Source organism: Gorilla gorilla, chromosome 7 (genome assembly GCF_029281585.2).
Source record: "Gorilla gorilla gorilla isolate KB3781 chromosome 7, NHGRI_mGorGor1-v2.1_pri, whole genome shotgun sequence".
In the NCBI taxonomy this organism is placed as follows: Eukaryota; Metazoa; Chordata; class Mammalia; order Primates; family Hominidae; genus Gorilla; species Gorilla gorilla.
Genome location: NC_073231.2, coordinates 33,373,195 through 33,387,205, shown reverse-complemented (window position 1 = coordinate 33,387,205; position 14,011 = coordinate 33,373,195). Strand labels below are relative to the sequence as shown.

The 14,011-nt window shown below is 41.1% G+C and overlaps 1 protein-coding gene across 6 annotated transcripts in view; it reads left to right on the top strand.

Moving 5' to 3' along the window:
• The window catches only part of KIF13B (kinesin family member 13B), a 225,690-nt gene that overhangs the window by 128,470 nt on the left and 83,209 nt on the right, over nucleotides 1–14,011 (top strand). For all 6 annotated transcript variants that reach the window (XM_055348316.2, XM_004046843.5, XM_055348315.2 and 3 more), the window contains 3 exons: nucleotides 367–477; nucleotides 5,274–5,408; nucleotides 10,300–10,430. In XM_055348316.2, the coding sequence (XP_055204291.2) occupies nucleotides 367–477; nucleotides 5,274–5,408; nucleotides 10,300–10,430 (377 nt within the window). The remainder of the gene's footprint in view (nucleotides 1–366; nucleotides 478–5,273; nucleotides 5,409–10,299; nucleotides 10,431–14,011) is intronic.

Genomic DNA, 14,011 nt, shown 5'->3' with positions numbered 1-14,011 from the left:
TCCTGAAGTCATCAATAAGGGCTAGAATGAATCATGTGTCTGAGTCTAGATGTATAACCTATTAGGATTTTAAAGATAAACCCTTAGAAGCTTTACATTTTTGCATCCTTAAATGTAGTTATATCTTCACAATAGAGTGGCAGAAAAGGAAAAAGCCTTCTTTTTGGGCATATTTTGGATAACTCAGTGAGTTTGTGGTCCTCAGACAATCGAGGTACTTCGATCTACAATCGAAGTAGATGTCAGACCTCAGCGTGACATTCAGCTGTGAGGAGGCAGATTGTTACTTTTGTCCTTTTAGAGTTGGCCACTTCTTTTTCCAGGGCATCTTCTAGACATTTCATGAAGTAAACATTTTGCTTGTAGGCAATGAAATCTCCAGAGCTAAAGGACCGGCTGGAAGAATCTGAGAAGCTAATCCAGGAAATGACTGTGACCTGGGAGGAGAAATTAAGGAAAACGGAGGAGATTGCACAGGTTCGTGTTTCCTGATGATGAAGCGCATGAAACCTCATGGCAGTTTGCACAGTGGGACACATGGTGTTTCTGGTTCCTTTTTGATCTTCAGCTTGGCTGATGGCAAATCTCACACTATCATTAGGAATCTAGATCTGAAAGAATCTATACTTTGCAAAATTAATTTGAAGGATAAACAGGATATAATTGCACTTGATTGTTTATGTAAGAAATAATTTTTTAGTATCAGTAATCTTTAAAAAAAATTTAATGAAATAACTCCTTTGTAGCCCCTGGCTCTTAACACCGCATTCTATTTAGTGCTTTGGAGACCTAAGGAACTTCCTGAAATTTCAAAATTACTCCATCTAGTGCATGTGGCCAAGAAAAAAAAAAATACTGCTAATAGATATTAGGCCATGAACTTCTTGGTTCCATGTGAAAACCCAGTGAAAGTAAGATGAAATTCCTAAATCTGAGGTGACTGTCTCTCACCATTTTCTAGTAACAGTGATAGTTATGAAATCGTAGGGTGGTGGCTGGGTGTGATGGCTCACACATGTAATCCCAGCATTTTGGAAGGCCGAGACAGGTGGATCACCTGAGGTCAGGAGTTTGAGCCCAGCCTGGCTAACATGTCAAAACCCTGTTTCTACCAAAAACACAAAAATTAGCTAGGCGTGGTGGCACACACCTGTAGTCTCAGCTACTTGGGAGGCTGAGGCACAAGAATCGCTTGAACCCGGGAGGTGGAGATTGGAGTGAACTGAGATCGTGCCACTGCACTCCAGCCTGGGTGACAGAACAAGACTCCATCTAAAAAAAAAAAGAAAAAACATCTTAGGGTAGGAACATTAGAATTCGTCTAGGAAGATCTAGTTAAGTTTAGCATTGGGAGAAAAAGTCTGTCTACCTAATAATAGATTTACACTGTGGCTTTCCTGTTTCATGATTTTCCAACTGTTTCAGAAATACATATGGTAATGTGGAGCTCAGGACCCCATCTAACAGGCTTTTCATAATCAGACAACTCCAATAGTAGCGATTGAATCAGTCTTTTATTCTTTTACTTCTACTCACTGGCCCTAGTTTGCTCTTTTGTAGCTGAGAGCATAAGTGTCCCACCCAAACACGGTAACTGGTGATGGCAGTAACAGCCAGCGTTTATTGGATACACTTATGTATTGAGCCCTATGCTAAGCACTTTTAACTACAGAACTTGATGTAATCCTCTCAGTAGTCTAACAAGATAGGGACTGTTACTACCCAAGTTGTTCATCTATTTAAAGTCATCTCTCTGCCTCTTCCTCTTCCTTTTCTAAGTTAAAATTCCCTGTTGTTTTTAACTGTTCCTTGTATTAGAGAATATATAGAACTTGCTCAATCTGTTTTCACTCAGTAGATTCCATCTTGAAATGTGCTGTCCAGAATCAATCTGTGTATCAGATGTTGTAGGATGATACTGTTGTTACTTAGCATAAAGTGGATGTTATATTAGCACAGACTGGGATTAAAATAGATTTTAAAAACATTTTTATTGCAGACATTTTCAAAGTAGGTAAAAATTAGAGAAGAGTATACTAAATCTACAGTTACCCATCACCTGGTTTCATTAAAGATCAGCATATGGCCAGTGTTGTTTTTGTGTCCCTGCATTGGCTTATCTTAAAGCATTATCCCTCAAATTATAGAGAAGAGATCAGTGTATAAAACTATTTCTCATTGCATATCTCCCTGTGTTTTTTATAAATTATAAGTCATTCTAATAATTGTCCCGTTTGGAAGCTACTTTGTGTGAGCCATTCTGAGCTGCTGCAACAGTAAACATTTGTTGTCATGAGTTGTTGTGCTGATAGAAAACAGGGCAAGTCTAAGTGAGCCTACATCTTGGGGAGCTTAGTGTTGGCACCTTTTCTTTTCCTCTCTCAGGGGTCCCTTTTGGGGGCTCTGCCTGATTTTATTCAAAAGCTCCTTCAATGCCTTACCTTCCAGAGCTCCCAGGCTTTAGTGCTGCTGAATGTTTTTATTTTCTCATTGAAAAAACGTGGTCTCTTGATCACTTACCTCTTCCTAATCCAAACTGATATCTTCCAAAATCTATTTCTGACAGTAGAGCCACAAAGTGTTAATAAGTCTTCTGGACGATGACTTGAGACATGTCAGTTGACATGGTCCATGGTCAGATAAATTTGGCAATTTCTGGGCAAACTGAATTCAATGAATTTCTTTTTTGAAGGATTTCTCACATCATTCTGGGGGCAATTGCAAGTTAGCTGGGTTCTCCATGGGTCCTCTGGGCTCTGTAACATCTTCCTGTGGGGTGCAAGCCCTCGGATGGCACTACCACAGAATTCTCTGCAGCCTCTGCACCCTTTGACCCTTACATCATCCAGTACTTCACCATTGTTTAATTGTTATGTATAGTTTTAGTCCCTGTTGAGTTTGTAAGTTCTTAAGAAAAAAGACTGTATCTTTTAGTGTTGTATGCTCAGTAATATTTTTGCATAGAAAGAACTCAAGATGAGTATTTTCTAATTCCAGTGCCATATCTGCTATACCACATTGTCCCTTATTTTTATCTTTTATGTTCCCATTAAAAGGTACACACTTAAGTGAAATCAAAACCTTGAGATAGATCAGGGGTTGACAGACAATGCATGTGATTTAAACCTGGTCTGCCACTTGCCTTTGTAAATTTTTTTGTCATATAGCTGTGCTCATATGTTTATGTATTATGTATGGCTTCGGCAGCAGGAGTGAATAAGACAGAGACCCCATGGCCCACAAAGACTAAATATTTACTATCCGACATTTTATAGGAAAAGTTAACCAACCCCTGATATCAGAAGCAATATTTGATGATATCAGTAAACTGTATTTTATCATATAGTACTTTGTTATGAGCTGATTCCTAGATGTTACAAACATTTGTAATTTTTTTAGATGATTTAAAACTTTAGTTTTTGGTGGCAAACGGAATAATGAATTGACAGTTTTCCACCATTGTGCCTCTTTTGGCTTTGACAAAAATTTTGTAGCGTTTTTACCATTATAGAATCTCAAATGACAGAAATATGCACAGGGAAGTAGCGTAAAACAGTGATAACTAGGATAACTTAGAGAAAGGTATAGTTAGTTACCTCATCTTATGGACATGAGTCTTTTTCAAGGAGAATCACTTCTTGGAATTGAGTGCAGAAAACTCTGATGGTTAGCATTAAATGACTCAAAACTTCTGAAAGAACCCTGTAGTTCTTTTTGTTAGAACTGGATTTAAAGACTTGATTTGAAGACCCAGGACCAAAATACACATTTCAATTTTGTGGTAGTATACTTCTAGGCAGGATATATTGGCTGAGTTGCAGTGATTGTATAAATTACAATGGCATGCCTAGAAATAGCAAAATTGTGAAACTTTATTTTAATTATGCTGCAAACTTACTTTGTGGCTGTAGTTAAATGACTTAGTTTGTCTTGCCTTTCCCCAGAATCAGAGGTCTTGGGTGATTGACTCATTGCTACTTGCTATTTACCCATAGTTGAAGATACCCTCTCCAGCCCCGACTGTACCCTAACTACAGAGCATCTGGTTGTGAGATCCACGCCCATATCCTTATGATGTACAGATGTTCATATATTGTATGGGTTCAGAGGCAGGCACAAAAAAGGAAAGGCCCGTGTTATGAAAATAACGCTTGAGTGCATATGCAAGTTTGTTTGTTTTTGGATAAATTCACCACACTGATGTTTTGAGTGCTCGCCATGTGTCCTTCACTGTGCTAAGTGCTGGGAACACAACAGTATATAAGATAGGATCCATACCCACACAGCACACAGTCCTGTGTGAGAGAAATGGCCCGGTAAACAGTTTCGAAGTAGAACACGTCTGCTCCAGATAGAAGAAAGAGGTATAAAATCTTTTCAGCTAACGAGACCACAGAGAACGTTTGTTTTGTTTGTTTGTTTTTTGTTTTTTTTTTTGGGGGGGGTTTTGAGATGGAGTCTCTGTCACCCAGGCTGGAGTACAATGGCATGATCTCGGCTCACCACAACCTTCACCTCCCGGGTTCAAGTGATTCTCCTGCCTCACCTTCCCGAGTAGCTGGGATTACAGGCGCCTGCTGCCACACCTGGCTAATTTTTATATTTTTAGTAGAGATGGGGTTTCACCAGGCTGGTCTTGAATGCCTGACCTCAAGTGATCTGCCTGCCTTGGCCTCCCACAGTGCTGGGATTACAGGCATGAGCCACCACACCCAGCCCAGAGAACATTCTTAGCACTCTCAAGGACCTGGAACTTGTTTCATGTAGTGCCGGGTTTGACAGGAGTGAGAAGACATGAAGCCAGAGGGGAAGCAGGCCAGGTTGAAGGCCTTGTGATCCTTACTGAGGGAGTTTGGCCTTTATCCTGATTGGGAGGTCACTGAAGATGTCAAGCAGGAGAGTGTATTGATCCTCCTTTGCTTTTAAGAAGGATCCCGGTTGAGGAAAGTGCACACACCTTTGCTTTTATATATATAGAGTTAAATGAGATGAATTCAAGACATTAGATATTTTCAAGAATGAAAACTGAGAATTCACTAGTACAATTAGTTACTATATGTAATAGACTTTATTTTTCAAAATAAAATTAGAATTAACAAAAAAATCATATAGTTTGGAAAGAGAAAAATGCAATAAATCTATAATGCCATAGCCTAAGAGAATGTATTTGAATTACAACACTATTGAATAATTGTAACATTGTAATGTAAACGCTTGGATATCTCACTGCCTCAATAGCTGTGAAATTAATACTTCTCTGATAACATTTACAGGAACGACAGAAACAGCTTGAGAGTCTTGGAATATCTCTTCAGTCTTCGGGAATCAAAGTTGGGGATGATAAATGCTTCCTTGTGAATCTGAATGCTGACCCAGCTCTGAATGAGCTTCTGGTGTACTATTTAAAGGTGAAGTAATGTGCTTTGCTACTAGATTCTTGTTACAAAATAGGTAGGACAATATTTCACAGTACTTTAGTAAACTTGGGGAACCATGCTTACTCAAAAAACAGCAAAAAGTTATGGAACCATCTTGGGTTTCTGGACTCAGTTTTCTTTTTTAGTCTTTGATGCCATTCAACCTGACAATATAAAAAAATGATACTCTGATATTATTTCCAACGTCAAATACCTTACCTACCATTATTTAATGTGATTTGTATCAGGGAATTAAGTAGATAACTTTAAAAATGGATGACTTTGAAGACTAAATGATTCATTTAGTAAGTATACGAAAGCTTTTATGGTTTATGTGAAGCACATTCTTTTGTGAGCAGTGTGTTAGCTCACAAGAAAAAAATGTATAAATAAAGTTCTTAGGACCAGTTGGTATGAAATTTATGTTTCCAGTAACTCTTAGGAAAAATTAAAAATTTGGGTTATCTATTAAAAAAAAGAGAGAGAGAGTATAGGTTATTTAGAGACTGAGTGAGTCAGAGCACAGAACAGAAAAGAAGACAAATATTGGTATCCACTGAAATCTATAAATCATGGGATATATTAGTAAGATAAGAGACAACTTCAGAATAAGCCTGAACCCTGAGACACCACACAGATTCGAGGAGTGCCCAGAATGGGCTGTGTCAAGCCCAGAGCACAAATTACTTATCATATATGATGAACTACACGACTCTAACACAGAGTTGATAACTGTTGGCACACAGTTTCTTTCCCCTCACGTGTGTGGGCTTAATGAACATGACCAGAAAAGTAAAGCTAACAGGCTGACTATGTGGGAAACAGCTCTAAGAGAATTGTGTGGTTTCATTTCAGAAAAGCCTGGAGAGATCCTGGGTCAGTGACTCTGTGTCATTTTGAGAAGCCCCGTTGTTAATAAGTATCTTATATGATGTATTGTCATGCTGTGAGTTAGGCTGTGTCTTTGATGCATACCTTCATGTGTGCATGTCTCAAGTGTTGTGGTTCAGTGGCGGCAAAGCTGGGGTAGGAGGGAGTGACCTGTCTCTCTAGTCTACGGCCAAGCCCTTTGCCCCCTCTAGTCTAATTCCTTTGTAAATGGAGGGAAGGTCTCTGGCTACTTTGCCAGGTTCCTGTGAGGGTTGGAGATACAGAAGCACTTCGTAAACAGAAGCACTATACAAATAGAAAAGATCCCACATTCCACTTTTTTGTTTGATACCTGTATGGTTTCTTATACACATATTATCCTTGCCTATTAAAAAATGATATATTATTGGCTGGGCGTGGTGGCTCACACCTGTAATCCCAGCACTTTGGGAGGCTGAGGCGGGCAGATCACTTGAGGTCAGGAGTTCAAGACCAGCCTGGCCAACATGATGAAACTCCGTCTCTACTAAATATATAAAAATTAGCCGGGGTGGTGGTACATGCCTGTAGTCCCAGCTACTTGAGAGGTTGAGGCAGGCCAATCGCTTGAACCTAAGAGGTGGAGGTTGCAGTGAGCTGAGATCATGCCACTGCACCCCAGCCTGGGCAACAGAGCAAGACTGTTTCAAAAAAAAAAATGTATTGTCACATTACTTACTTTGCTTCTGAACAGTGCTGGTAGCATTCTGAGTTAGGAAGTCAGCTGGGGGTATTCATATGAATGTGACCGGGAAAGTAAAGCTAACGAGCTGTGTGGGACGAGATGCGATGTTAGAATAGGACCTAAATATTCTGTCGTTTTCTCAGAACCAGACATTCTTTTTCTTTCCATTGTACTGTAGTTCAAATTGGTACACACAAACACACACATCAAGAAAAAACTCTGATTCATATCTGCTCCTTGACTAAAAACGTAAACAAAGATGCTGTTTAAAGATGTTTGGAGAGTCATCAAATGTCTCTGGTCATCTTGTGTGGAGGTGTTTGGGTTGTGTTTCAGGCTGTGTGGCCAGCCCTGTTTGGCCGAGTCTGAGGCAGTGTTGATTTCTTGATTGCCCAAGCTAACCCCACAGCAAGCATATCTTCAAGACAAAGCACATTCAAAAGGATGATCTCAGTCCAAGAACAGTTTTATGGTGGAATTTGGAGGCTGAGCATTATTTATTACTTTGCCTTCCAATTCAAAAGTCAATTTAGATGCTGGGCAGATGACTTCACGTCTCTGGATGACTTCAGCCACTCCATGTGTAAGTGAAGGCATTGGATTAAAACATCTCCAAAGTTCTTTCTAGTTCCAGCTGTACAGTTCTCTTAGTCTTCTAGAATATACCACCCCCTTTATTTATCCTGGAATTCTTTATAGTAGCATACTTCAGAATCATTATACCCATCTATCAATAAAGAGACTGAGATGCTATCCCTGCTTAACTTTATCTTATTTTTATTACCTGGGCACACAAAAGGAAATGATTGTGCATTTATTTTTATATTTTTTTAATGCCTACATATGCCAGGCCTTTGTTAAGTGCTTGGAATACAAGATGGACAGTAAACCCACAGTCAGTCAGTGTCATGGAAGGAGTTAAAATAGGGCAGGATGACAGTGGCTTTTTCCAATTGTGAGCTCAGGAAGCACCTCTCTGAGGATGTGACTTTAAAAGCTGAGATAGAAATGATAAGAAATGACCCATGTCAGGATCAGGGGAAGAACATTTCAGACAGAGGAAACAGCTAGTAAAAGGCAGTAGGATGGAAATAGGCTCAGTGTGCTCAAAGAACAGATGGGAGGCCAATGTAGCTGGCACATGCTCTGTGAGGGGAAGATGGTGAGCGTGAGGGTCAGAGACAGGCAGGGACAGGTTGTAGAATGCTTTGTAAGCCCAGGTAAGAATTTGGGCTTTATTGGAAGTTCAAAGAGAAGCCACTAGAAGGTTTTATTCTTACTTTTTTTTTTTTTTTTTTTTTGAGGCAGGGTCTCATTCTGTCACCCAGGTGAGAGTGCAGTAGTACGATTATGGCTTATTGCAGCCTCAATCTCCTGGGCTCAAGTAATCTTCCTGCCTCATTTTTATATTTATTTATTTATTTATTTATTTATTTATTTATTTATTTATTGAGATGGAGTCTTGCTCTTTCGCCCAGGCTGGAGTGCAGTGGCACGATCTCAGCTCACTGCAACCTCCACCTCCCAGGTTCAAGCCACTCTCCTGCCTCAGCCTCCCGAGTAGCTATGATTATAGGCATGCGCCACCACGCCTGGCTAATTTTTTTATATTCTTAGTAGAGACAAGGTTTCACCATGTTGGCCAGGCTGGTCTTGAACTCCTGACTTTGAGTGATCCACCCACCCCAGCCTCCCAAAATGCTGGGATCACAGGTATGAGCCACTGCACCTGGCCACAATTTTTTTTTTTTTTTTTTTTTTAGTAGAGACGAGGTCTCACTGTGTTGCCCGGGCTGGTCTTGATCTCCTAGGTTCAAGTGTTTCTCCTGCCTTGGCTTCCCAAATTGCTGGGATTACAGGTGTAAGCTACCATGCCCACTCTTAGAAGGTTTTAAATAGGGGATGGTGTGACCAGCTGTTGTGGCAGGAGTGGAAGGGAGTGGCATGCAATGGAGACACAGTAGGAAGCTCCTGTATCCACAGGCAAGAGATCCTGGAGGCTGAATCTAGGATGTGGTCATGGAGGTGGGGAAAACAAGCTTATTCTTGATAGACCTTGGAGGAAAAATCTGTAAGGTTTTCCCTGATTGACATGGGGTGGGTATGGGCTTGTAAGAGAAAGAAAGAGGACTCAAGAATTATATCTAAGCTTTTCAGTTGACTGACTGGTGATGGTAGTGCCATCCATTATTATTGGAGAAGGAAATAGACTTCTGTTGGGTTAGGAGAGATGGGAACAAGAGTTTAGCTTTGGCGCTTGTTCCCTTTGATATATCTTCAGACATCCAAGTTGTGTCAAGTAGGCAGAGTAGGCAGAAAATAATAGTGGCTGAGGCTGGGCACAGTCGCTCACACATGTAATCCCAGTACTTCAGGAGGGTGAAGTGGAAGGATTGCTTGAGCCCAGGAGTTTGAGATCAACCTGAGCAACACAGTGAGACACTGTCTCTACAAAAAATTAAAAAAAAAAAATTAGTTGGTCAAGGTGGTGCCTGCCTGTGATCTCAGCTACTCAGAGGCCGAGACAGGAAGATTGCTTGAGCCCAAGAAGGTGAGGTTTAGTGAGCATGGATAGTGTCTCTGCACTCCAGCCTGGGTGACAGAAAAAGACCCTGTCTCAAAAATAAATAAATAAATAAAAAATAAGTGACTAAGACTGCGATAGTGGTTGTGGAGGTGGGGAAAAAAATGGAACTAAAGTATGTAGCTCTAGGGTGGTGACAGAGATGTAGTTTATTTGTAGATGGCATTTAAAACCTGGGAGTAGGTGAGTTAGTCTAGGTCAGGGTCAACCAACTGCTTTTCACAGGCCAAATCTCGCTCCCTTCCTGTTTTTGTTTCAACCATGCCTGGCTTCATTTGCTTTTAAAAAATCTTTTAGGCCAGGCATGGTGACTCACGCCTGTAATCCCAGCACTTTGGGAGGCCAAGACAGGTGGATCACTTGAGGTCAGGAGTTTGAGACCAGCCTTGCCAACATGGTGAAACCCTGTCTGTACTAAAAATACAAAAAAATGAGCTGGACATGGTGGTGCATGCCACCATCCCAGCTACTCGGGAGGCTGAGGCAGGAGAATCGCTTGAACCTGGGAGGTGGAGGTTGCAGTGAGCTGAGATTGCACCGTTGCCTTCCAGCATGGGGGATAGAGCAAGACTCTGTCTCAAAAATAAAATAAAAAAAAATTTTCGCAAAGGTAATAGGACAATATAAGAGGGCTCAGTGTAAATGATTTCAATTGCGTATATGTAAGAATACAGTATTAATCAGTGAATTTGGTTTTTTCTTAGGAACATACATTGATAGGGTCAGCAAATTCCCAAGATATCCAACTGTGCGGCATGGGAATTCTTCCTGAACACTGTATTATAGACATCACGTCAGAAGGCCAGGTTATGCTGACTCCTCAGAAGAACACCAGGTAACATACTTGAATTAGTGTTCATATCACAAGAGTTTTTCAGAGGAAGAAAGTACTCTAGTGGCAACAGTGGCCTTTGTTGCTTTTAAGTTGACCACATTAAGTAATCCAGTTGGTTGGGCGGGCCCCTTACATTTAGCTTTAATGCCTCTCACACCCATTCCTTCCTCTCTATACCCACTGCCATGGCCTTACGTATTTAGGCCCTCATCAAATCTTGATCAGAGCCCCTGCCAACACCACGAGCTGCCTCCTGGTTCACTCACCACAGCCCTAGAAGGCTTTCCTCTGTTTGTGATAGAAAACCCCTTATAACCCCCCAGTTTATCTCCTCCTCCTCAGCACCTACCTATCCTTTGACCTGCTAACTCCTGTTGGGTCTGCAGGGTTAAGTGCTGCCATGTTTTCCTGTGGGGAGTCACTGTTTGGTCTGAATGCAGTGCCCTTAAGAGGTATCGGACCATCGCCCTGTTGTGGCAGTGCTTCTTAGTGTGTCTGCCCGTGGGCTGTGAACCCTTATTACCCCATTAGACCATGAGCTGCTTGAGGACAAGGGCCTTTCTTTTTTTGATTCTCCATTCCTGGCGCATAATATGAGACTAGTACACAGGAACTTAATACACCATCGAGGAATGAAGGGGCTCCAAATTTTATGAATGGCACGTTTGTCACTTTGTTTCCTTCAGCTATAGAGCTGTTATCCCCTTTACAGAGTTGGAAGTATAACAGTCTGTAACTGTTAGAGACAGTGGTTAACTGAATTATGTTGACCTTTCAAATGCTAATTTGTTTCATTTTATGATGTCAAAAAATCATTAATATCACTGATTTTATCCATAAAGTCTTCAAGTATTGAGACTATCAAGCTCTGGGGAAGGATCAAGTGAGAAAACAGGAGCAGAAGCTGGTGTGGCCCTCACAGCTGTGTTGTGCTGTTCTCTAATGAGGCCATAAATAATCACACAGAACCCCAGCCTCAGGCAAGGGTTCTCCAAGACCGGGATGCAATAAGACAGAGCAGGCCACGTCATCGTTTCGTTTAAGTGCAAATGAAAACATGGTCACTGTGCCACCCAAAGAATACCCTTCTCTGAACCAGTATGAGTGACTGCTACTTCTTCACCAGTTGCAGCGTTATTCTGTTCTAGCCTGAACCCATGGATACGATTTTGTGAAATACCCATTCATACGATTACTCCCACTTTCTGACAGTACCCAGCATATGTGGAACCCCTGCGTTCTTAAATTCTGTCTGAAGTCATCCACCCAGAGCCAAAATCTTACAACAGTTTCTTTCTCACACCGGCTCCCTGCCTCCCCTCCCCTCTTCCCCTCTGCCCTCTTCCCTGTGCCTCACTTCCTCCCCTCCCCTTCCCTTCTCCCGATCCCTTCCCTCCTTTCCTTCCCTCTTCTTGACAGGGCCTTATTCTGTCACCCAGGCTGTAGTGCAGTGGTGCAATCATAGCTCACTGCAGCCTCCAAGTTCTGAGCTCAAATGATCCTCCCAGCTCGTCCTCCTGAGTAGCTGGGACTACAGGTGCATGTCACCACACCCACCTAATCTTTTAAAAACTTAGTTTTGTAGATACAGGGTTTTGATATGTTGCCCAGATTGGCCTTAAACTTCTGGGCTCAAATGATCCTCCCTCCTTGACCTCACAAAGTGCTGGATTACAGGCATAAACTACTGTGCCTCGCCAAGATCCAGTTACTTTTAGTGTGTAAAAACCTGCATCATGAATGAAATCTAGATAGGAAATAAAATTTTGCATGTATGCATACACATAAATCACGAATACTATATCACCAGGTAAATGCTCCATAGCTTTACAGAGTTTAAAGAAACTAAAATACTGTAGGTTAGGGTGATTGGCATCTCTTACAGAGGAAGTAGAAACCCAGCTGGGCTTGGATTACAGAGTAAGAGTAGGAGGATGAGAGGAATGGGAACCTTTCTCCAGGTTGTAGGACTGATAGAAGCCTGGATTTGGAGGAAGAGTTGATCATGTGTAGTGTACAGAAAATAAGCCTTTTCTTGTTTTTGTTTTTTTTTTTGGCAGGAGTTAAGAGGCCTTCCTTGTGGGAGGAAGAGCCTTTAATGTAAAGTTAAAAAAATTGTACTTGATATCCTGTATCTTAATAAACGAGTCCTTCAGCAGGAGAGGGGCATGATGACACTGGTGTCCCAGGAATATCAGTGTTACCATGCTGTGCATACTCTAATTATTTCCCGCCCTTCCAAATTCTTCCCTTAGTGGTATTCTACCCACCACTTCTGTTGAATGCCATTTTCACGATAAGCAGCACAGTGGAACTGGTAAATTTTCCTTATATTGATAGGATGTGATCATTTTCCTTGCTATGGGAAGTTACAGAAGACTTTAATATGGTCTCATTTCTCATTACTGATATCAGGAGATGTTTGTAGAGTCTGGTTGTTTGGTTATTTTCATTCACGTAGATTGGACATATTTGTTTTTGTTGTATATTGCTACCATCTTTTCATTATTGGCTGTAATGGTTCCCTCTTTACTCCTTAATATACTGTGGAACAAATTTAGAACTTTTAAAAATGGAGGTTATTTATTGATCTCTAATACTTCATACCATAAGCATCTTAAGTAACTACATAGCACTTGGAACTTTGAAAAATGGGGGATAATAATCTATTATACAGGCGTACGTTGGAGACTTTGCAGGTTCGGACTTCCACAATGAAGCAAATATCATAGTAAAGCAAGTCACACAAATTTTTGATTCCCCAGTGCATATATAAGTTAGGTTTATACTATAGTCTACTAATTGTGCAATAGCATTATATCTTAATATACATTCCTTAACTTAAAAATACTTTGCGGCTAGGTGCGGTGGCTCACGCCTGTAATCCCAGCACTTTGAGAGGCTGAGGTGGGCGGATTACTTGAGGTCAGGAGTTCATGACTATCCTGACCAACATGGCAAGACCCTGTCTCTAGTAGCCAATAATCCCAGCTACTCGAGAGGTTGAGGCAGGAGCATCGCCTGAACCTGGGAGGCAGAGGTTTCAGTGAACTGAGATTACACCACTACACCCCAGCCTGGGCGACAGAGAGCAAGACTGTGTCTCAAAAAAATTTTTTTTTAATTAAAACTTTGTTGCTAAAAAATCATTGGAGCCTTCAGCAGGGGGTAGCCTTTCTGCTGCAGGAAGGTCTTGCCTCCATGTTGGTGGCTGCTCACTGATCAAGGTGGTAGTTTTGCTGAAGGCTGGGATGGCTGTGGCAATTTCTTAAAATATGACAACAGTGAAATTTGCCACATTGATTGACTTTTTCTTTCAAGAACGATTTCTCTGTAGCATGGATTGCTGTTTGGTAGCATTTTACCCATGGTAGAGCTTTTCAAAATTGGAATCAGTTTTCTTCAACCCTGACACTGCTTTATCAACTAAGTTTCTGGAATATTCTAAACCCTCTGTTGTCATTTCAGCAATGTTCACAGCATCTTCACCAGGAGTAGATTCCATCTCAAGAAACCACTTTCTTTGCTTATTCATAAGAATCAACTTACCCACTAATGTTTTGTCTTGAGGTCACAGCATT